This window comes from Neophocaena asiaeorientalis, unplaced genomic scaffold (genome assembly GCF_003031525.2).
Source record: "Neophocaena asiaeorientalis asiaeorientalis breed wild unplaced genomic scaffold, Neophocaena_asiaeorientalis_V1.1 scaffold550, whole genome shotgun sequence".
NCBI classification, from domain to species: domain Eukaryota; kingdom Metazoa; phylum Chordata; class Mammalia; order Artiodactyla; family Phocoenidae; genus Neophocaena; species Neophocaena asiaeorientalis.
Genome location: NW_020173396.1, coordinates 1,001,066 through 1,022,704, shown reverse-complemented (window position 1 = coordinate 1,022,704; position 21,639 = coordinate 1,001,066). Strand labels below are relative to the sequence as shown.

Here is a 21,639-nt window from a genome sequence, read left to right as displayed (position 1 = left end):
TGAAAAAGACTGTTTCTGCTATTGAATTACTTCTTCACCTTTGTCAAAAATAAATTGGACATATTTCGGTGGGCTTATTTTGGGGTGTTCTATTTTGTTCCATGTATCTGTGTCTGTCTCTTCTCTAATTCATACTCTCTTGATTACTGAACTAAATGGTAAGTCTTAAAATTGACTAGAATCATCCTTCCCACTTGATTCTTATTCAGAATTGTTTGGCTTTTCTAGGTCCTTTGCCTTTCCATGTAAATTTTAAGAGTAAATTGTCTATAACCACAAAAAGATAATTTACTGAGATTTTGATAGGAATTGTGTTTAAACCTATAGACGAATGTGAGAATTGACGTCTTTACTATATTGAGGTTTCTAGTCCATGAACATGGAATGTCTGTCATTTATTTAGATATTTGAGTTCCTTCATTGATTCTTTGTAATTTTCATCATGTAAGTCTTACACATTTGTTACTAGATTTATACTTATTATATATATATGTATATATTTTTGGCTGCGTTGGGTCTTCATTGCTGCTTGCAGTCTTTCTGTAGTTGCGGCAAGTGGGGGCTACTCTTCGTTGCAGTGTGTGGGCTTCTCCTTGCGGTGGCTTCTCTTGTTGTGGAGCACAGGCTCTAGGCGCATGGGCTTCAGTAGTTGTGGTACCCGGGCTCAGTAGTTATGGCTCGTGGGCTCTAGAACGCAGGCTCAGTAGTTGTGGCACACGGGCTTAGTTGCTCCGCAGCATGTGGGATCTTCCTAGACAAGGGCTCGAACCCGTGTACCCTGCATTGGCAGGCGGATTCTTAACCACTGCGCCACCAGGGAAGTCCTTTATTATAATTTTTAGAGTGATTGTAAATGGTATTGTGTTTTTAATTTCAATTGTCACATGTTTACTGATAGTTTCTGGAAATATAATGAAGTTTTGTGTGTTGATATTATATTCTGTGACTTTGCTGAAGTCGCTTATTAGTTTTCTTGGTAGATCCTTGGGATTTTCTATGTAGACCATCATGTTGTTTGCTAGTTGGACAGTTTTATTTCTTCCTTTTCAGTCTTGCTTTTTTGCACTGGCTAAGACATCCAATGCTATGTTGAAGAATAAGGAGAATGGGGCTTCCCTGGTGGCGCAGTGGTTGAGAGTCCGCCTGCCGATGCAGGGGACACGGGTTCGTGCCCCGGTCCAGGAAGATCCCACATGCTGTGGAGCAGCTGGGCCCGTGAGCCATGGCCACTGAGCCTGCGCGTCCGGAGCCTGTGCTCCGCAACGGGAGAGGCCACAACAGTGAGAGGCCCATGTACCACAAAAAAAAAAAAGAAGAAGAAGGAGAATGGACAATTTTTCCTTGCTCGCTAGGGGTAATAGTGAGTAGTGCCACTCCCATTTTCATCCCTTAATTTCTAGACCTGTGAATTCTGGCTGTGGGAGAAATAGCACTATATTTTGGACACTTATTCAGAGTATATACAGCCTTCTAGAGAATCTTGTTCCAGCCCTGCAGGGTTCTGCCACCCAGCTGGCCCTGTAACTGAGTCTTCAAAAGGCAGTCCACCATTCTGTCAAACTAGCTGCTTCAAGATGGTGGGGAGCATGTTAAGACCAGTGAGTTCCATGAGCATGGGCCCATTGCCACCCTTCTTTTGCTGTAATGTGAGTTTCTTGATCAGAAACAATGTGGTGTGGAATACCATGATGGTGGATAAAGCCTTCTGTAAGTCCATGGATAGCAGATTTGGCAGAAGCATTGAGTGCAGGGACGGCCAGTCTGTATCCAGAGAAAGTATCTATTCCAGTAAGAACAAAATACTGCCCCTTTCATGATGGAGGTGATCCAGTGTAATTAACCTGCCACCAAGTAGCTGGCTGATCACCCCAGGGAATGGTGCCATGTTGGGGACGAAATGTTGGTCTCTGCTGCTGGCAAATTGGACACTCAGCTATGGTTGTAGCCAAGTTGGCTTTGGTGAGTGGATGTTCATATTACTGAGCCCCCATATGACCTCCTTCCTTGCCACCATGGCCACTTTGTTCTTGAGCTCATTGGGTGATGACAGGTTTGGCTGGGGAAAGAGTTTGACTGGTGTCCACAGAATGGATCACCCTGCGCACTTGATTTTTAAAATATTCCTCTGTTGAGGTTACCTTGTAGTGAGCATTCACTTGGGACACAAATATCTTCTCATCTTTTGCTCATTCTGGGAGGTCTATCCACATACCTCTTCTCCAGATTTCCTTGTCACCAATTTTCTAGTCGTGTTCCTTCCAGGTCCCTGACCGTCCAGGCAAACAATTGGCCACAGCCATTATATAATCACATGTCTGGCCATATCTCTTTCCAAAGAAATGGAACACCTAGGTGCACTGCTCTCAGTTCTGCTCACTCGGAAGATTTCTCTTTACCACTGTCATTTAGGGATATCCCCAAAAGGGGCTCTAATGTTTCAACTGTCCACTTTTGGGTGGTGTCTGAATATCATGCAGAACCATCTATAAACCAGACTCAAGTTTTTTCTTCTTCTGTCAACTGATGAGGGCTTAGGTGCACACTGATGGATAGAAGGCTGTGTAGCAGCAGTGGAGACCATAGGCATTTGGGCCACTTCTTCGTGTAACTTACTTTTGTCTTCAGGGCCTACTCAGTCCTGATCACATACATACCACTTCCATTTGATGATGGAATGCTATTGTACACACCCAACTTTATGACTTGGTGGGTCAGTTAACACCTAGTTCATGATGGACAGCTACATGGTAAGTTGGTAGCCCGTGGTTAAGTGTTCAGTCTCTACTCAGGCCCAGTAGCAGGCCAAGAGGTATTTCTCAAAAGGAGAGTAGTTACCTGTAGTGGATAGCAAGGCTTTGCTCCAAAATCCTCAGAGCCTGTGCTGTGAAGGCAGACGACTGATGTCCTAGCTTGAAGACAGTCATACAGAGAGTGGGAATTCTGTCTTACTCACCTTCTATTCAGGCCTTCAGTGGATTGGATGAGGTTCATCCGTATTGGAGGTGGGGGGCAATCTGCTTTACTCAGTCTACAGTTTCAAATGTTAATCTCATCCAGAAACACTTTCACAGACACACTCAGAATAATGTTTAACCAAATATCTGGGCACCCAGTCAAGTTGACACATAAAATTAACCATCACACCATTCATCTGTCTATGGAAACTGGTTGCTTACTCCTTTTGGCTGTTGTGAATAATGCTGCTGTGAACGGGGGTGTACAAATATCTGAGTCTTTGTTTTCAATTCTTTGGGGTATAAAATGGTATTTTTATCCAGTTACTGCATATGCTTTGTTGAAGTTTAGAATTCTAGTTGCTAAATCACTTTAATCACCAGAGGCATGTTTTAGAAAAAACCGTTGTGTTACATCTGATATGTATTTAGGTTATAAGAATTCAGTTGTACTGTGTTTTATAGGCGATTGAAGGGATTTTCAATGGAAATGTTTTATTATACTTGATTTTTGCCTAATCTACTGCCTTTGGAATCCAGTCTCTGTAAAATGCAGTTATATAGCATTGTTTTCCTTTTACAAAGCAGAAAAATAATTTCTGACAATTTCTTTCTACGTGTCTTCTCAATGCTAATGAAATAAAAAAAAGTCTAGTTCTCTAGTTGACAGAGGAGAAGTTTGAACAATGCATATTTGTTTAGTTGTTCATTTTATCATTCAAAGGAACATTTTGGTCAAAGCCAAAGCATATTTCTGTATTCAGAAGAGTTTATTCTTTTTATAAGGTAATGAAGAGAGGGGGTACACCGTTTTAGAGTTTATACAGCACATAGAATAAAAGTATGGGGATTTTGAAAGAGTACTGAGTTAGGTATTGGGGAATAAATTTATTTTATTAACCCCACTTTACTATTAAGGTCTAATTTTGGGCAGGCCATTTTACCTCTCTGAGCTTATTTCCTTGTATCAAAGACAGTGAAGATGATAACACATACTACTACTTTATAGGGGTGTGATGGTCAAGTGAGGTAAAGTATGTGAAGTCTTTAAAATGATATATAGATGTTAGATGGCATTTTATGATCTGAGCTGATAGAAGGAGAAAATGGATATTAGACATAATACAGCTGCTTATGTATTGGACGGTTTTTGTGTGTCTGATTAAAAGGTTTCTAAATTTTGAACTGTGGAAGATGACTGAAGTAAAGGAATTTAATTCATTGGAAGGAGAGATGTGAGAATCTTCAAGCCAGTTTTTGATATTAAAAATCTTCTATTTTACTCTGTTTTGCAAAGATTTACATGTTGTTCAGAACTTTACTAATGAATCAGAAAGTTGTCAGCATGTATCTCTTGGGCCCAGTATGCATACTTTGTGACATTTTTTATTTTACTAGACAATTTGCAAACCTTTTTTTATAAACATGTTTGTATGCTGAAAATGGTATATTTTTGTGTGAGTTGAGGTTTATTTGATACAGCAGGGATATTGAAGAATTTTAAACAATGACTTTTTAATTTTTTTTTACAAGTTTTTTGATGTCTTATCTTTGTGTCCTACGGAAAGACTAGAGACTGGAGGTAGACAAACTATTTTTTCCTCTAACATATTTTTATGATCTGTACAGATGGATTTGTTATATCTGTGTAAATGAGAGACAGAAATAAAGTGTTAATTCTGAGGTTCTTCTTTTGTTTAAAAGAAAGCGGGGACTGGTTTGCTATACTATGTATCCGAGGAGCTCTTTCTCTTCGGGAACTTGAGTTAGATTGAAAAAAATCTCAAAATCTAAACTTAAAAAACAAAACAAAACACATCTTTTGGGAACTAAATAAATTTGAAGTTTATCTTTAATTTTTCCGAGTTTCCATATGACACTAAGATGACATATAGTAAGAATTTTTGCCTCATCCCATGATGATAGCCTAAAAGAGATCATTAAATACTGTCTACAGACTGATTTTAGGGCTGGGGCAGGGAAACTACGAGATAAGCCTGCAGCACCTTGTAGTAACAGGAGGTAAGGAAATGCTCACAAAATAAAAAGATGTGACTGAGGAGCCGTGCCGACTGTATGCACTGTGGTGTCCTGGGTGGGATCCTGGCACAGAAAATGGACATTAATGGAAAAACTGATGAATAATATCTGGGCTTAGTTAACAGTAATGTACCGACATTGGTTTCTTTCTTTTGACAAATGTAGCCTTGTAAGGTAGGATGTTAACAATAGGGGAAACTGGGTACAGACACTATCTGTACTATCTTTCAACTTTTCTGTAAATCTAAAAAGATTCAAAAATAAAATGTTTATTTACAAAACCTTGGTGACAGTTTTTTTTATTATGTATAATCAAATGATGTGAAGAATAAAAACTGTTTTGTGTTAGCCAGTTTTCTCCAGTTAGCATGTTTTAGTTTAATATTATGATCTTCCCCTCTAAAAGAATAATATGCTATATTACCATTATTTTTATTTTTAAGTTCCCTTATTCATAGTAGTTTCATTTATATGTAAGATTTAGTGACCTTTTAAAAATCATATTAACATCTGAAATTTTTAAAATGATAGGAGGTTAATAAGGTACAAATTAATAGCTGTATATTTTGAAGGGAAGAAGTTAATAATTTACCATAGTGGTACATAGGATCTAGGTTGTGATTGTTTTGAGAATTATGGTTTTGAAAGTGCTTATGTTATATTGATACTGTACCTCATCATAATATAGCACTTTGGGAACTTAAAAATGTAATAATCTTATCAGTTAAGGCAACACATAAAAAGTAATCTAACAGAACAAAAGAATACTTAAAATAATTTAAAATATAATCTTTGTTATCAACTATGAAAATGAATATAAATAAATTTCATGTAATTTCTTTTCTAGATTTATTATCTAGGATAGATTTGGATGAACTAATGAAAAAAGATGAACCACCTCTTGATTTTCCTGATACACTGGAAGGATTTGAATATGCTTTTAATGAAAGTAAGTGGTGTATGCTATATGCAAGATTTGTTTAAAAATGCTCATAAAATCATAGGACAGATAATTATTTGCTACTTTTATTTGCCAGCTAGAAAATTTTATGTGTTTCTTTTGAGAATAATGTCTTATCCTTCTATGATGAAGTTCTTCAGTCAAGTAAAAGAACCAAGTAATAATTTCCCATAGTTGTCAGGTCACTTAAACCAACGAATGTGAATTTGATTCAGCTTATATATTTTCAGTCTTGAGGGTTCAGCTCCCTTGTATCCAGCTGGAACTCCCAATTAAATTATGTAGAAAGATGCTACTATTTCACATGTTATTTAAAATGAAATGACTGGCAATAATTATCTGTGACAATATTTTAAAGCGTAATACTCAATTCCATGATTTTTTTAGGCAACGTCCTTATTGTAAAGTTTGTTAATTAAGTTCTGAATAAAATAAGCTTTGCACTTGGGATTTGGAATAACATACCATAGACTGCAAGGATGTTTCTGGAACAAAGCACAATTAAACTCTAGATTAATAACATTGTAATACTTGAAGGATAATGTTATTACAGGCCAGGTAGCATTTGAATCGCAGCTTTCTACTTGTTGCCCTGCATTAACTAAATTGGTGATCTGTCATCACTGTGTTTTTTCAAAATTTTACATGCAGTTATTTTATTCTGTTCACATTGACGATTGTCATACAACATACAAAAAGTACAAAAACCCAATTCATTTTCTAATACCAGGTTAGAACCAAGTTGCAAAAGAGAACTGTACAGTAAGTTACAAGAAGAGTTCAGGTGTCCTGTACAAATCATGCTGCCTGTTGCATGATGTATTTAAAGCTGTACATATTGCCACAGGAGAATGTCTTGTCTTTGCAGCGTCCATACAGTTCCTGCCGATGAGGCCTCCTTAGATTCATGTGTCTGTACAATATCAATTATAGGTGTTAGAACTTACAGTGACAGTCTCTTTGTACTAGATTATTAAATGAGTTTAAACAGAGCATATTAGAAACTTTGATCTCTTTTCTGATACTAATTTTCATGTTTTTTAATAAAGGATATCTAATGGCAAAGTATGTATGAGTAGTAATATTTTGTTTTTAAAAGAAATTTTATAATTTAATTAACAGTCAAAATTGCTCTGAGACTAATGTTGCCTCTGCCCCTCTAAAACAATTACCAGACTCCTCTTTCAGAACAGGGATTGGGGGAGTGTGTTGGTAGTATGGGTAAATCATAGAACTATGTTTGCTTTATGGATAGAGGATATCAGTTTTCATTGAAGTCTGTCTTTCATCTTCCTTGAACATTTCTTAAAGGGAGTGAAAAACAAAGAAGCAATACACTTTTCTCTCTCACTTTCCTATCAGATATATTCATACACACATCTTTGCTTACATTTTTATACCCTTGCATGCACATGCTCTGTACTTACACACTTTCAGACACACCTACACCTTTGCACATGCAAGTGTACTTACACATGAATGCATATGGACCCTTGCACACACCTATCATTTATTTTTTAAATATCCTGGACACTGTCTTGCATAAATATAGACATACAGTATGAGGCAAAGATTCTTGCATTCCAAGGAGAGAATGTTACTTTTATGGATCTTATTTTTAGCATGATACAGTTCAGGGTTGAACTCAGAGTGAATAGTGAGTATTTTTTCAAAGAGGTGAGGTTCTGAAACCAGGAAACTGGTTTCATTATTAAACTGCTAAAAGGGCAGTTCTAACTTAGTATCTCCAGAGACTTTTTTTTCAGGATTTATAATAAAAAAACTGTTATGAAAGCTTTAAATTGAAACTTTCATTACCTGATTGAAGAAGCTTCTAAATTTTCTAAAGAATTTTAAAGTTCTTAGTTGGGTAACAGAAGAATTTGGATACAGAGTTCACCCTAAGGAAAAAAAAAACTGTAATGAAGGGGAAGAGATTCTTTTTACCTTCATCAAACTGTTACCTTGTTCTTTCAAATCACTTTACCTTTTCAAATACTCTTTGTGTTCAAAATTCCTATTTAGCCATTCTCCAGTTGTTGGAATTGTATAAGGCCCAGCTCTTGCTTTGGAAGATGAAGGTGAAGGCTTTTATCCTTTTCCCTCAACCCACACTCACTATACCTCTGTACAGTATTTTGAGGAAGCACACTTTCGTATCACCAAAAAAAATATTTGGACTCAGCAACAAACTGAGTTTGAATCTTGTCTTCCATGATAGCTGATATTTATTGTACTCTTACTACATGCCAGGAAGTGTCCTAAATACTTTCAATTTATTAATTTATTTAGGCTATTGATAGCTTATTTTGGGTCTTAGACTCCACCACCAATCTGATAAAATATATGGATACACTTCAGAATAATGGGCATTTGGGTATACACAGGAAATTTTACAACTGAGTTTTGGGGACTCTAAAATAAAATGTCCTAAGTCAGACCTTTGACAGTTGCTGAAGAGATTTTCCAAACCTTTGAGAAATACCAAATTTGCAAATACAACTATGACATAAGTGATCTAGATTATCTTTTCTGGTTAAGAATGCTTACTTTCTTTGCCTCTTTACCTTCTTTTCGCTTTTAATACTAGAGTAGCATTGACATGTATACACTACCAAATGTAAAATAGGTAGCTAGTGGGAAGCAGCCGCATAGCACAGGGAGATCAGCTCAGTGCTTTGTGCTAACCTAGAGGGGTGGGATAGGGAGGGTGGGAGGGAGACGCAAGAGGGAGGGGATATGGGGATATATGTATATGTATAGCTGATTCACTTTGTTATACAGCAGAAACTAACACAACATTGTAAGGCAATTATACTCCAATAAAGATGTTTAAAAATATATAAATAAAAATAAAATCAATGAAAAAAAAACAAGCAAACAAAAAGTACTAGTGCTGATAGTTGGCTGTTTTGATAGGGCTTATTTTCCCTAAAGTATCAAAATCATTATCACTTTATGAGAATTATTATGTCCAAAATGAACAGAGAATTAAAAAAAAAACCAAACCTCTCTTTGAGATGTAGTTATAAGTATCTATATCTAACTACCTAAACTCACTATCTAGGTAAGTCAGTTCCCCTTCACACAGCAGTCTCATAGAAAATACATTTAAAATTTTAGTGCAGCAATATTACACATTACTGTATGTCATGTACCTTTAAGGTTGCCTTAGTCAAAATGCCAAGTGCTAGATTTGCAGATGTCTTCAATCTGCTTGTGTTGGTATGCTAAATGGGAATTTCCCTGTCCTAGAAAGAAAACTGTAGATGTACCTTACAATTTACATGGCATCATCTGACCATAAAAGAGTGTTATAATGATCCAGTGCAGTGTCTCATGTTGAGTATTAAAGAACTTTACAAATAAGGATTAGCCCTTATTTTATATATTAAAAATACCCATTTTATATGTAGTAAAATTGATTCATAAAAATAATGAAATAGTTTTACTTAGAGTAGTATATTTCCTGGCTTTAGTTTCAGTGCCACAGCTTTCCTTTCAAGTCTTTCTTCACTCTTGCATGTCCTCATTGGATAAAAATCAAATACTAATAACTCCATTCAGCTTGACCATGTCCCTCTTCTGCCCCTGAAGTCTTTCTTGTGCCTCATTGCTCTTAGGATAAGGTCCAAACCCAGTAGTTTGGGCCTTCTGCTATTTGATTCCACGTGTCCTCCAATGTTGTATTATTTTATTTTGTTCATACTCTTTTTGTTTCTTTTCAACTGGGTTGTTCACCATTATTTGAACTTGCTGTCATGTTTTTTCAAAATTCTGTTTATGTTGTCTAAGTAGGGGCGGGAGGGAAGGTGTTAAAGCACTTGGTCTGTGGTCTGTTTCTCTCTTGAATACCAGGGGAATGCTTCTGGGGAAAGCAAGAAGACAGGTGGCCTGGTCTGTGCTATGAGGAGAATCCTTATCCATGGAGTATTTTGAGCAGGATAACTGGTTTGGCATTGCTTATGGTTAAACAAACCTATAATCTGTGGATATGTAGGGCATGTTTCTCTGAAAAATATCACATGAGCAGTACAACTCTCTGGCACATAAAATGGAATTGTTTTATAACCAGCATGCTCACCAATGTGTTAGGTAACTCATGTGCCCCACTTAGAGACATCACCTATTCTGAACCAGAGAGTGCTATCCAGTGAGAGGATAGGCCCTGGGAAGACATGGTCAGGCTGTTCCAGACCTGCTTTGCCTGTGCCTCTTGATTGCTTGTACCCTTGAAGTTATTAGTAAAGTTATTAATTATCAGTAAGATCTCTGAATTGTATGAGTCTGACTTGACAGTCTAAACCTGTTTTGGCTCACTGTCTCTCTCCAATTTCCATTTTAAATCTTACTTGTATTTCAAGGCCTAGTTGAGAAATTTCACTAAAACCTTCTGAACGTATTCTAGCCTATAGGCATCCTTCATTTTTCTAAACTCATTTTAGACTTTATTATCTATGTGAATTGCCTGTAACAGTTTTTAGACTGTTGACTTACTTCATTCTTGTTTAACTCTCTGAAAAGTTGCTTAACTTTTAAATGTTTATGCTGTTACTCCTCAGGTAGCCTCTAAGCTTAGGAATGGGGACCACGTTCATGGCTATAGCTAGCAAAAATCCTCATACATTGTAGGCCCTCAAATATTGTTAATTTGCTTTGGATTAGAGAAACAAAGATCAGAGACATAGCATTTGAGTACTTGGGGTCATTCTTTTATACTATGTATATGTTTGCATCATATGGATATTTGAAGAAAAAAATCTGATGAAAAAAATGAAACTGTTCTGAGAAAGATATTTTAAATTTTTATTAGACATTATTTATTATACTTTCCATATTATTATAAATGTACTCTGAATCATAGCAATATTGTTTGTTTGTCTTCTAGAGGGGCAGTTAAGGCACATAAAAACCGGGGAGCCATTTGTTTTTAACTACCGGGAAGACTTGCACAGATGGAACCAGAAAAGATATGAAGCGCTTGGAGAGGTATGGTCGTGTATACAACTTCAACCTTGTGTTTTTCCAATTTTAAATAGTCAGAATAAAGGTTTTGAAGCTGAAGCAGTACATGCACTCTTTCTACAAAAAAGTGATTAAAAACAGTTTTTGCATTTTTTAATTTTTTGTGGTAATGCTAGAAACATATTTTCAGTTTAAAAGTTTATGTTTTTACATAAATATATCCTTCCCATGACCTTAATATTTTGTAGTGAGTCGTTATAAAGGGAACAAATTCATGCTAAATTTTCTATTTTTAATGTTTTTAGGAGCTTGAATCCTCTGCTGTGCGAGGAAGAATAAGTGTTCTTTTAAGTGCTTATCTAAAACAAAAAACAAAAATCAAAAGAGTTGCCTGTGTTAACTATGTGAGGTGATGCATGTGTTCATTATCCTGATCTTGGTAATTTTTCTACAATGTATAGCAAATCATCTTATTGTACACTTTAAATATATACAATTATAGTTGTCAATTATTCCTGAAAGTTAAAGAAAGTACTTATGTATATGAAGAAGATTGATATTTGGCTAATAAATTGGATATAACCTACTTAACCTCTGACTTGATAAAGGATTAGGCCTTGTGAAACATTAGATACCTCACATGCTACCACTGGTAGGAACCTTTGAAAATGGCATTTGTCATTCAAGTGAATGTTTTGTTAAAACTCAAAGTTGTACTCATTGGCGTCATATTAAGTATTTTCAATAAAATGCATATGGACACATTTGTTTAGTGCGATAACTAAACAGCCACTTTACTTCTATAAGGAAGAGCTGAAAGTTTTATTTCTTTTTTGGCTCTTTAATAAAGTAGTCAAAATTAATTATTTGGTTAAACAGTAGCATAAAGAATATATGAAATTTAGTTTATGTTTTCCGGGAGACAGTTTTCCTTGGATCTCTTCATTTCTGCACGTGTCTGAGCAAAGACATTGACAGCTTTTGTTCTGGACCATCTTTTTGAGGATGTCTGTATAGGAAACAGCCTTGGAAGAGAGAGATTGTGTCTTCCTCCAAGGCAGAGGGCAGATTTGTTTGTGTCAGGGTACTTTCACCTTCCTTTCCCTACTAGTGGCAAAGGATGAGCAGGTTTGCTAGCAACCCCCTCGTTAGATTGGGCTTCATAAGTTTGAGGTTCCACAGCCATGATACAACATCACTATGTGCTCAGCCTCTACCCTGGGCGTATCAACATTGCCTCTTTGGTATTTGAGGGGCAGGAGAAACAGATGAAAACATGAAGCTCATACTGCTTGCTGTAACCTGGGTAATAAAATCCTTTGTCTCTTACCCGGGAGTCTAGTGTCTTCTGGCTGCAGCCATGAAACTGTAGTGGGCTAACTTTTTAACTTGCAACTCAGAGTAAAATCACAGACTCTTGAGAGTTCTTGACGTTGTTCTCCAGCATTTGTAACTTAACTGTATTTAATGCCCTGAATGATTTCTGCTGTCCATAAAAAAGAGTTTGCCTAATTCCACGTGACTTAATTATGTGCTGCAGACTGATAGTATTTTTATTATAGAATATCCATACTATATGGCCTTAGAGAAGGACTGGGATTGTTTGTTTATTTTTAATGGGGATTACATTTTACTCTTTTCCATAAGCCATGTACATTTGTTCACTTGGATAGGTGCTGTTCTCCAAACATCTGCATTTTTGACATCTGCATCTTTTTCAGTCTCAATCTATATCCTTCAACATCATCTTTATCAAAATCTAAGTAGTGTGTCTTATTAGATATTCCCATGTGTAAGTGATTCCTTTCTCCTGAGATCTCCTACCTAATTCTTTGGACATATGGAGGGTCACAAAAAAATTTTAACCCTCACAGTCAACTCAAGACTTATGTCAGTATAATTCTCAAAGTTCTTGTATAACTGTCTACAGTTCCTAGAAGACAAAGAAACATCATGTTTAAATTCCGGAAATATTTAGTACTTCATATTACCAATAAGATCTCTAATTCCATTAAGCGAGAACCTGTGTAAAGCCTCTCACCACAATGTCCTAGATGTAGAAGCACTGAAAAATCTCCTTTCTCCTCAGTGATGGATAGAACGGAATTCAGAAATTTGAGTTTATTGCCTGGGAGGCTGCCTTAATAAACAGCTCTGGATATGCTTAAGATTTAAGTTTTAAGGAAACGAATTTTGACTTCAGGCTATAGCCTAAACCAAAAGCCCTTCTGTTTTCTTAAGTGTTTTCCTACTGAATATTGAGTTTTGTCTTGAGCTGAGAGGTACTATATATGTTTCACAACTGCTGTTTTAGTTTATGTGTATTTCTCTCTTAAGGAGATTATTATAGCAGTCATTCAGTAGAAATTGTTTTTAAGACTTGCTCCTGAAATGCTCTATCATTTTGATGTAAATTAAACTTATTGTGTAAGTAAAATAAACTGAGATGTCATTTTCTTTTTAGAATGCAGTGCCATAAGTACACAAAAGAGTACTCTTTACCTTCAAATAGTTACATTTTTGTAATCAAATGCTTTTGCTAATATGTATATATATATTTTACTGTCTACATATAGCTTGATAAAAACATATAGCCTTTAATAAGTTTGGTTAATTTCTCTAAATTTAGAAAGATACTTTCAGTTTTAGGAAGTGGGAGAGTGGTGTGAAAGGGTAATTTTCAAAATAGAAGTCTTTTAATGTATGTGCATTGGAGCAAAAGGCCGAGGAATAACATTTCTGGTAGACACAGAAAGACTAGAAAGGCTATCATGTTACGTAGTAAATAGAATGGTAAAAACTCAGCATGTAACTTGTCAAATTTTCTCAACTGTCTCTTTCATGTCAATACTGAATTATTCTTAAATGCAGAATTTGTAATCCAGCAGAAATTCTAATGAAAGATTTGATTTTCTTGCCTAATTTGGGTCTTTGCATTCCCTTTGAAATTTGTTTACTTCTTTAAAAATTAATAAATTGTCAATGTGCTTATTAGTAAGAGGATAGCAGTGATTGGATAGTCTTACAAGCTTGGCTTTTTATTCATGGATAGGATCACACTTACAAAATAAAGAAAAAGTAAGGGCATAATTTTTTTCCCTGGACCTAAATTAGTAGTATGTCTTGTAAAATAGTGGAAACTTACTGAAAAATATTGCATCTAAAAAAATGGAATTTATTGAAGAATGTAGGCCAGCAGTGTCTTTTGGGTTTTTTTCTAATGGCCATATTTAGGTACTTGAAATAGGAGCAACTTAAAGTAAAGAATAATAATATAAATTATTATTTTAATATTCAAATATTTGAATATAATGTGATTATCTGTGTATAACTATTACCTTCATATAAGGTGAAATTCTCACATCTCATATTGTGACAGAAACAAAGGTCTGGCTGTCAGGAGATCTGGGTCCTAGTTCTGGCTCAGCACTATCTGTGTGACTGGGAAAATATAAGATGAGCCTAGGACATCATCTTTTTCTGGAAAGCAAACATTTAGTCTAATGGAAGTATGTGAAGAGGACAGAGAAACCAACTTGAAAGGATTTCCTTTGGCCGAAATTGGGACAATTCGAGGGTAAAACAGAGTTAGGATTCTATTGATTATAAAACATTTAATAAAAAGTCATGATTCCATAACATTTTAAAAAAATGTAGTTAATGTGCTATCGTAAGATGAAAATTATCTGAAAATTGGTAATCAAAAGGAGAGACTTAAGTAGCTAGACTTTTTATTAGGAGCTGTTGTTCATTTGCAGGTGAGGAAGGAATGTTCTACTTTACCAAAGAATACTGGCTACTAAAAGTAAAAAAAAATGACAGAATTAGAAAATCACCATAATTCTAAAGATGTTCCCTCAAGATTCCCATTTCCTGCTTAGTCAGTCAAACACTAATCTAGGAGCTACTGTGAAGAGACTTTGCAGATGTAATTAAGGTTACTCGTCAGCTGATCTTAAGATAGGGAGATTGTCCTGGATTATCTGGGTGGATTCAGTACAATCACAAGAGTAATTAAAAGCAGAAGAGAAAGGCAGAAGAGTCAGTCACAGAAATTCTGCAGAAGAGGCAGGAAGAGATTCCAAGCATGAGGATTCAACACACCATTGCTGGCTTTGAGATAGAGGACCCACTTGCAGGAACCAGAGAGAGGCCTGTAGGAGCTAAGCATATCCCTGAACTGACAGTCAGCAAGGAAAACAAGGATCTCAGTACTGCAGCCTCAGTGAACCGGATTTTGTCAACAACCTGAGTGAGCTCGGAAGGGGACTTTCTCCAGAACCTCCTGATAAGAGCCCATCTGGCTGACACCTTGATTTTGGCCTTGTGAAACCTAGAGCAGAGAAACCAGTAGAATCAACCCAGATTTGTGATCTATAAATTGTGAGATGCCAAATTGTGTTTAAGCTATTAAGTTCGTGGTAATGTGTTAAATTAGTAATGGAAAACTACCACACAACCCCTTAATGAAATGATTGATTCAGATGAGGATCATGAATGTATACTAATTTCATTAGGTGAAAGGATGTGAGGGAATATTTGCACAGTGTATTTGTACAAAATATTTGCAAAGTATTTCCAAAGTATCACCTCACAGATTTCTTGCAATTGTAAGGGGGCAAAATATGTACCTTAAAATAGAGATCTAGCTGTCAGCACATTACCTAAGTGAACAAAGTTAGTATCATTTTTATTTTATTTTATTTTTTTTGTGGTACGCGGGCCTCTCACTGTTGTGGCCTCTCCCGTTGCGGAGCACAGGCTCCGAACGCGCAGGCTCAGCAGCCGTGGCTCACTGGCCCAGCCGCTCTGCGGCATGTGGCATCTTCCCAGACCGGGGCACGAGCTCATGTCCCCTGCATCGGCAGGCAGACTCTCAACCACTGCGCCACCAGGGAAGCCCAGTATCATTATTAATAGAAGAACTTGACGTTACGCGTCTTCTGATATGATGCAGTTTGAAGTACACAGCATTAACCGTGAATATTCTTGCTATGTTTATTGAATCTGATGCTAATCAGACCTTTAGATGTGTCTTCCATTTTCGTGAAATATAGGAATAGAGGGAAAAGTAAATGACACCACAAGGACACAGTCCAGAACATGGGACATGTAAAACACAATGCCATTAAAAATACCGAAAAGATTTATGTGTCAGAGGTAAAGAAACTGTTGTAGATGAAAATAAACAAGGAGATAGCAACCAGTTTCAGTGTATGAACATTGATGGGATTTTTGTTTAAAAAAACTAAAGCAAACAAAAAAACCTCTACACTCTTTAGGGGCAACTGAGGAAGAATTGTTCGTTTCTTTAGGTGTGATAATATTATGTATTACAGTTATGTAGGAAAATGTCCTTATTCTTAGGTGATAATTGTGAAATATTTAGGGAGAAGGTCATGATGCCTGCAAGCTATTTTTAAACGCTTCTTGAGAAAGAGGAAAAAACCACAGAAATAAACAGAAAGCATATATGGCAAAATGCTGTTAAGAATTGTTCAGTCAAGGTGGGAGATGTAAAAGTGTTTATTGTACTATTTTTCAACATTTCTGTGTGTTTGAAAAGTTTCACAAGTTGAGTATTGGGAAAGAAGAAGCTGGTGATAGGAAACTTGAAGGAGCTTTGTGTTTGTGAGTGTGGCTTTTTCCCTGTCAGGCTATATACTTCAGTGTTCTTGGACTGTACCATTTTATTTGAGACCCTTCAAATATCTAGAATTTGGAGTACTTCTTTCTGGGATAACAACATCCATTCTAGCACTTGAGTTGTCTCCAAAGAGTTTGTTCCATTTCTTTAGAAATACCTTACTTAGTATTTTGCCTGGGGCATAAGTGCATTTGGCATCACAGAGGGAATGAACTAGGTGGGTGAGTATTATGACAGTTTCTATGAGTCTCTCATACTCCTATATGTCTTATTAGATATGCCAAGAATACAGGAGTCTGCCTGCTTTTTACCTGGGCCATTTCTTAAGAGTTGTGTTTTCAACAGGCAGTATTGAAGCATGAGGTTAGGTCTTCCTCTGGGACAAAGAACAGGCTTGCTTACAGCTTACTAGGAAATGGTGGGCTCCCCAAGCTCGGTATTCCTCAGCTTTGACCTGAACTGCTCTGTGTGCAGCATCCATCTAGGGTCACATCATGTTGTGCCCCAGGGACTTGGGGTCCAGGGAACCAGTGCAAATACGCTGATGCTATGCTGTGATTAATAGTCCTTTATCTGTGACCCAGAAGTTTTGTGTCTGTTGTTAGCACCCATGAAAGTTAACAGGCTAGCTGATTAGTTTGTAACTAGGGCAAAAGCAAATCTCAGACCTGTCAGTGTAATCCCTCAGTTTTCAGTCTGACTTCTCACTTTCACTCTTCACTGGATCTGCATTTTCCAAGCCTTGAAACCCCTGAGGTTCTGCTGGGCCAGTAACCTACTTTCCTAGTTTAAATGGATGGCACTACCATTCATCCAGTTTTGTAAGGCAGAAACTACATAGTCCTTTCACTCTTCATGTTTGACTTCATGTGACCAGGTCTTGTTATTATACCTTTTTACGTCACATCTTTTTCCATGTCTATTGCTACTGGTTTAGCTTAGGTCTATATCATCTCTTAAACTAGATTACTGCAGTTCAGCTTCATGATGAAATGCATCCCCCTGTCAGAATTCATATGTTGAAGCTCTAACCTCTTACGTGATTGCATTTGGAGATAGGGCTGTTAGAAAGTAATGAAGATTAAATGTGGTCATAAGGGTGGGGCCCTAATCTGATACGATTGGTACCTTTATAAGAAAAGATCTCTCTCTCTATTCCCCCTTCCCTCTCTCTCTCTCTCTCTTTTCCCCACTTCATGTACACACTGAGGAAAGGCCATGTGAGGACAGAGCAGGAAGGTAACTGTCTACCAGCCAGAAAGAGCCCTCTCACCAGGAACCTAATCAGCCAGCACCTCGATCTGGTACTTCCCAGCCTTTAGAACTGTGAGAAATAAATTTCTGTTGTTTATGCCACCTAGTCTGTGGTACTTTGTTATGGCAGCCTGATCAAACTAAGACACTACCTGCATTGTGGTCCATCCATGCCTACTCCCCTCCTTCCACCTCCATCTTTGAACCTGTTCTCAATGCTGCTACCAGAGATATCTTTTAAAGCTGCAACTGTGAGCATGTTTGCCTGTTTTTAGAACCTTTATGTGCTTCCCTACAAAATGAATTTCAAACTGCTTGCCTTGTTATACCAGACCTTCATGAGTTGGCCCTTGCATATTTTTCTGGCTTTATCACTTGCCTCCTCTCTTGCCCCAGTTCCCACTCACCCTATGCTTGAGCTATATAAACCTACTTGTGGTTTTCTAATATACCATGCTGTTTTATATCTCTGGGCCTCTACTCATGCAGGGAGCATTTGGTGCCAAGGATGCAGCTTTACCACCCTCCCTCCCATCTGCTTGCAGAATATTTATTCATCTTTCAAGCTTAGATCAACCTCTAAGAAAACTTTCTCTGATCCACATAGGATAGAATGGACCTCTCTTCTTTGTGTCTCAAATTTGCTTTTAAAATAATTCTGTTATAACACGTATAATATATTATTTCTCTTAGTGTGTAATGTATCTTTCTCCTTTTACTAGATGTGTTGGGGGCTTACCTAAGGCTAAATAGATAGTGTATTAGTCAAGGTTCTCCAGAGGAACAAAACCAATAGGTTGTACATATAGAGGAAAATACATTTATTTTAAGCAGTTTGCTTATGTAATTATGGAGGCTGGGTGAGTCCAAAATCTGATGGGGAGGCCGGCAGGCTAGAGAACCAGGCAAGAGTTGATGTTGCAGTTTGATTTCAAAAACAGTCTGCAGGTAGAATTCCCTCTTGCTCTGGGGAGATCAACTTTTATTCTTTTAAGCCCTTCAACTGATTGGATGAGGCCTACCCTCATTAGGGAGGTCAATCTGCTTTACTTAAAGTACACTGATTTACATGTAAATCTCATTCGAAAACACCCTCACAGAAACAGCCAGAATAACATTTGACCATGTATCTGAGCACCATAGCCAGCCAAGGTGCCCCATAAAATTAACCATCACAGATAGTGGTCGTATCTAGATGTAATTTAGTCTGAATATGCCATAAGACCTCACATAGCCTTCCTCAGTCTCAGGGTGGAGTCATTCTCTGCAGGGATTCAAGCCCACAATGTGATGCCTACTGTTTTTTTCCCACTAGAACCCCACAATTTCTTTCTGTCCTGATTAATTGCTTTCCATGCACAGAAACAAGGGTGATATGTATTTGTACTATGGCATGATAGGCATTAGGCAGCTATGTTTTTTTCCATTATAGCCAGGAACTTTTCTAAGCTTTCAGTCATTAAGGTTTACAGTTTCACAGTGACCAGCCTGCTAGGAGTTGTATATTGCATGATTTGATGGCCCAGCAGGGAACAATTCCTGGAAATTCCTCCCCAAATCTATCTTTTGTAGTAGATGTAACCTGATAAATAAGAATCAAAAAATACTGGTATACTACTAGAGTTCCATTCATTCATCAGCAGTTGGTCCTTTTCAGCATCGTAGTGAAGGACCAAAATGTCTCCAGTTTGATGCTACTCAGGTTAGACCTTGTCAGGTTCCAAAACAGAGGCAGTCTTGGCAAACATATAGTTTCACCCCATTGGGCATTTACTGTTGTAAGAGACAATAGAAGAATTGTATTGTCATACCAGCATGCTCCCCAACCCCATCTTCCTCAGATCCCTTGCAAAAGCAGAGAATTCGATTTTGTGGGGACCCTCCTTTGGTCCCCTTCTTGCTGAATGTGAGCATACACTTGTGCAGGTCTGTAAGCTAGCCCTTCTTGACTTTATTTCTACCCATTTTGGATAACAGATGTTCAGTTGCCTGCTCCAGCTTTCTGTAAACCTCTATGCTAAGCATGATAAGCAACATGATATGTGCATTTGAGGTGTTGTTTCTTCACCTGTGGTTAGACACTGTGTGCCATAAAATGCAGTTTTTGACCTGAAAGCTTTCCAAATCGGTTCTGTGTTTTTTGCTCCAGTCCTTTTATTGTGTTTTGAGTGTTTACATGTACCTCCAAGTATGCAAAGCTCAGTCCAGAGTGTCTATACCTCTCATGCCCATTATAGTCTCCCGGGGCTATGGGCAGTGGTCCAGTATAGTTCACTTGCCAACTGTGTGTGGAGCCTTCACTGTAGGAAATCTGCCTCATAGCTGTTTGCAGTCTGTCTTATCATTGGTGGATGGTACAGTCCTTGTTGGCATTTTGTACCTCAGAACATACAAGAGGAATAAGCTGACTGTCAGTCGCTGTTGTACGGCTACAGCTCTGCTGTGTCCATATAGTTCATAAGCCAAAGTGGCAATGTTGAGTTGCGTGAGCATACTAAGTATCCACCTGTTGGTTAGAGTCACCTTATGATTATTTTCTTGGGAATCCACACATCCTCCTTTAAATAAAGAGTCCCTTAAATTCCCATAGGGTCATGCCCCTTACTCATGGGCATCTGCCATAGGCTCCAGTCTGCATTTCTGAATTACTTTCCTAGTTCACTTTTCCATAGCCCATCTGTCTGACCATGTGACCAAGCCGTTCACTGGCACCCATGAGTTACACAAACTGCAGGGCCCATGGGGTTGTCTAATTCTCCTGTCACTGAAAGGATAACAACGTGTAGTTCTGCCCACTGAGATGATTTATTCTAATCTTCTTTAATCAGAGTTTCTTCCATCAGTTGGTCACAGTGTGGAAGCTTTCCAAACAGGATGCTGTCTGTCACCTTGGAACTGACATCTGTAAACCAAGCAGCTTTTTGTTTGTCAACTAGGGGCTGCTAATAGGATACTCCCCATGTGGCACTAGGATCCAGTAGTCATCCAGGTACCTCCAAAGTTGGTCCTAAGGGAAAAGAGGCTGTCTGCTCATAAATATATATCTTCTTGTTTTCCTCTGATAGATATTCCTGTATCAACCATTTCCATTTCATTATGGAAATTTTCTTTTCACTGCCTACCTTATTAGAACATTACTCTGACATTACACAAAACATTATGGGTAGCTCAGATCTCAAGATTATTTCCTTCAGTTATGGAAGCAGTTTCAGTTAATGACCGGTAACAAGCCATTGTCTTTCAAACAGCATGTACTGTGTTGCTGCATCTGGACATTTTCTTGTCTAAAACCCAGCAGTCACTGCTGGGCAGCACTCACAGACTTTTGCCATAAGTTCCAGTCTGGATGAGTGAATTCAAGTTACAAAAACTTCCAAAATTATATATAAGTGTAGATCATAAGAACCCACATATATTGACTGGGCTACTATGGCCTTTTGTAATTCAGACATAGCCTGCTGTTGCTCAGGCCTTCATTTAAACATGTCCTTCTTTCAGATAGCTTTATGGGTAGGAGCTAGCAATATTCCCAGACATAGAGTATGTACCCTCTATAATCACAGCAACACAACTGAGTGTTGTGCTTCTTGTTTGGTTTCTGAGGTAGGCAATGGCCGCTATTTATTGCTAGTTGCCTGTGGAATATCACCAGTGGCTCCTGTCTAAGTTATTTATCAAAACTTTAACATATGAGTAGACCCTCGGATCTTTGTTGAATTTACCTACCAAATTATTAACCAAATAATGAGAGTAAACTGGTGAATTCAGATACTCTTGTGGCAAAACAACAAATATGGGATCCTTCCCGCATGAAGGTA

General features: G+C 37.5%; 1 protein-coding gene across 3 annotated transcripts in view; it reads left to right on the top strand.

The window, feature by feature from the left end:
- Positions 1-21,639, top strand: part of ARB2A (ARB2 cotranscriptional regulator A) — a 431,289-nt gene that overhangs the window by 37,210 nt on the left and 372,440 nt on the right. For all 3 annotated transcript variants that reach the window (XM_024746976.1, XM_024746975.1, XM_024746977.1), the window contains 2 exons: positions 5,842-5,943; positions 10,844-10,944. In XM_024746976.1, coding sequence (XP_024602744.1) covers positions 5,874-5,943; positions 10,844-10,944 — 171 coding nt within the window. In that variant the 5' untranslated portion in view covers positions 5,842-5,873. The remainder of the gene's footprint in view (positions 1-5,841; positions 5,944-10,843; positions 10,945-21,639) is intronic.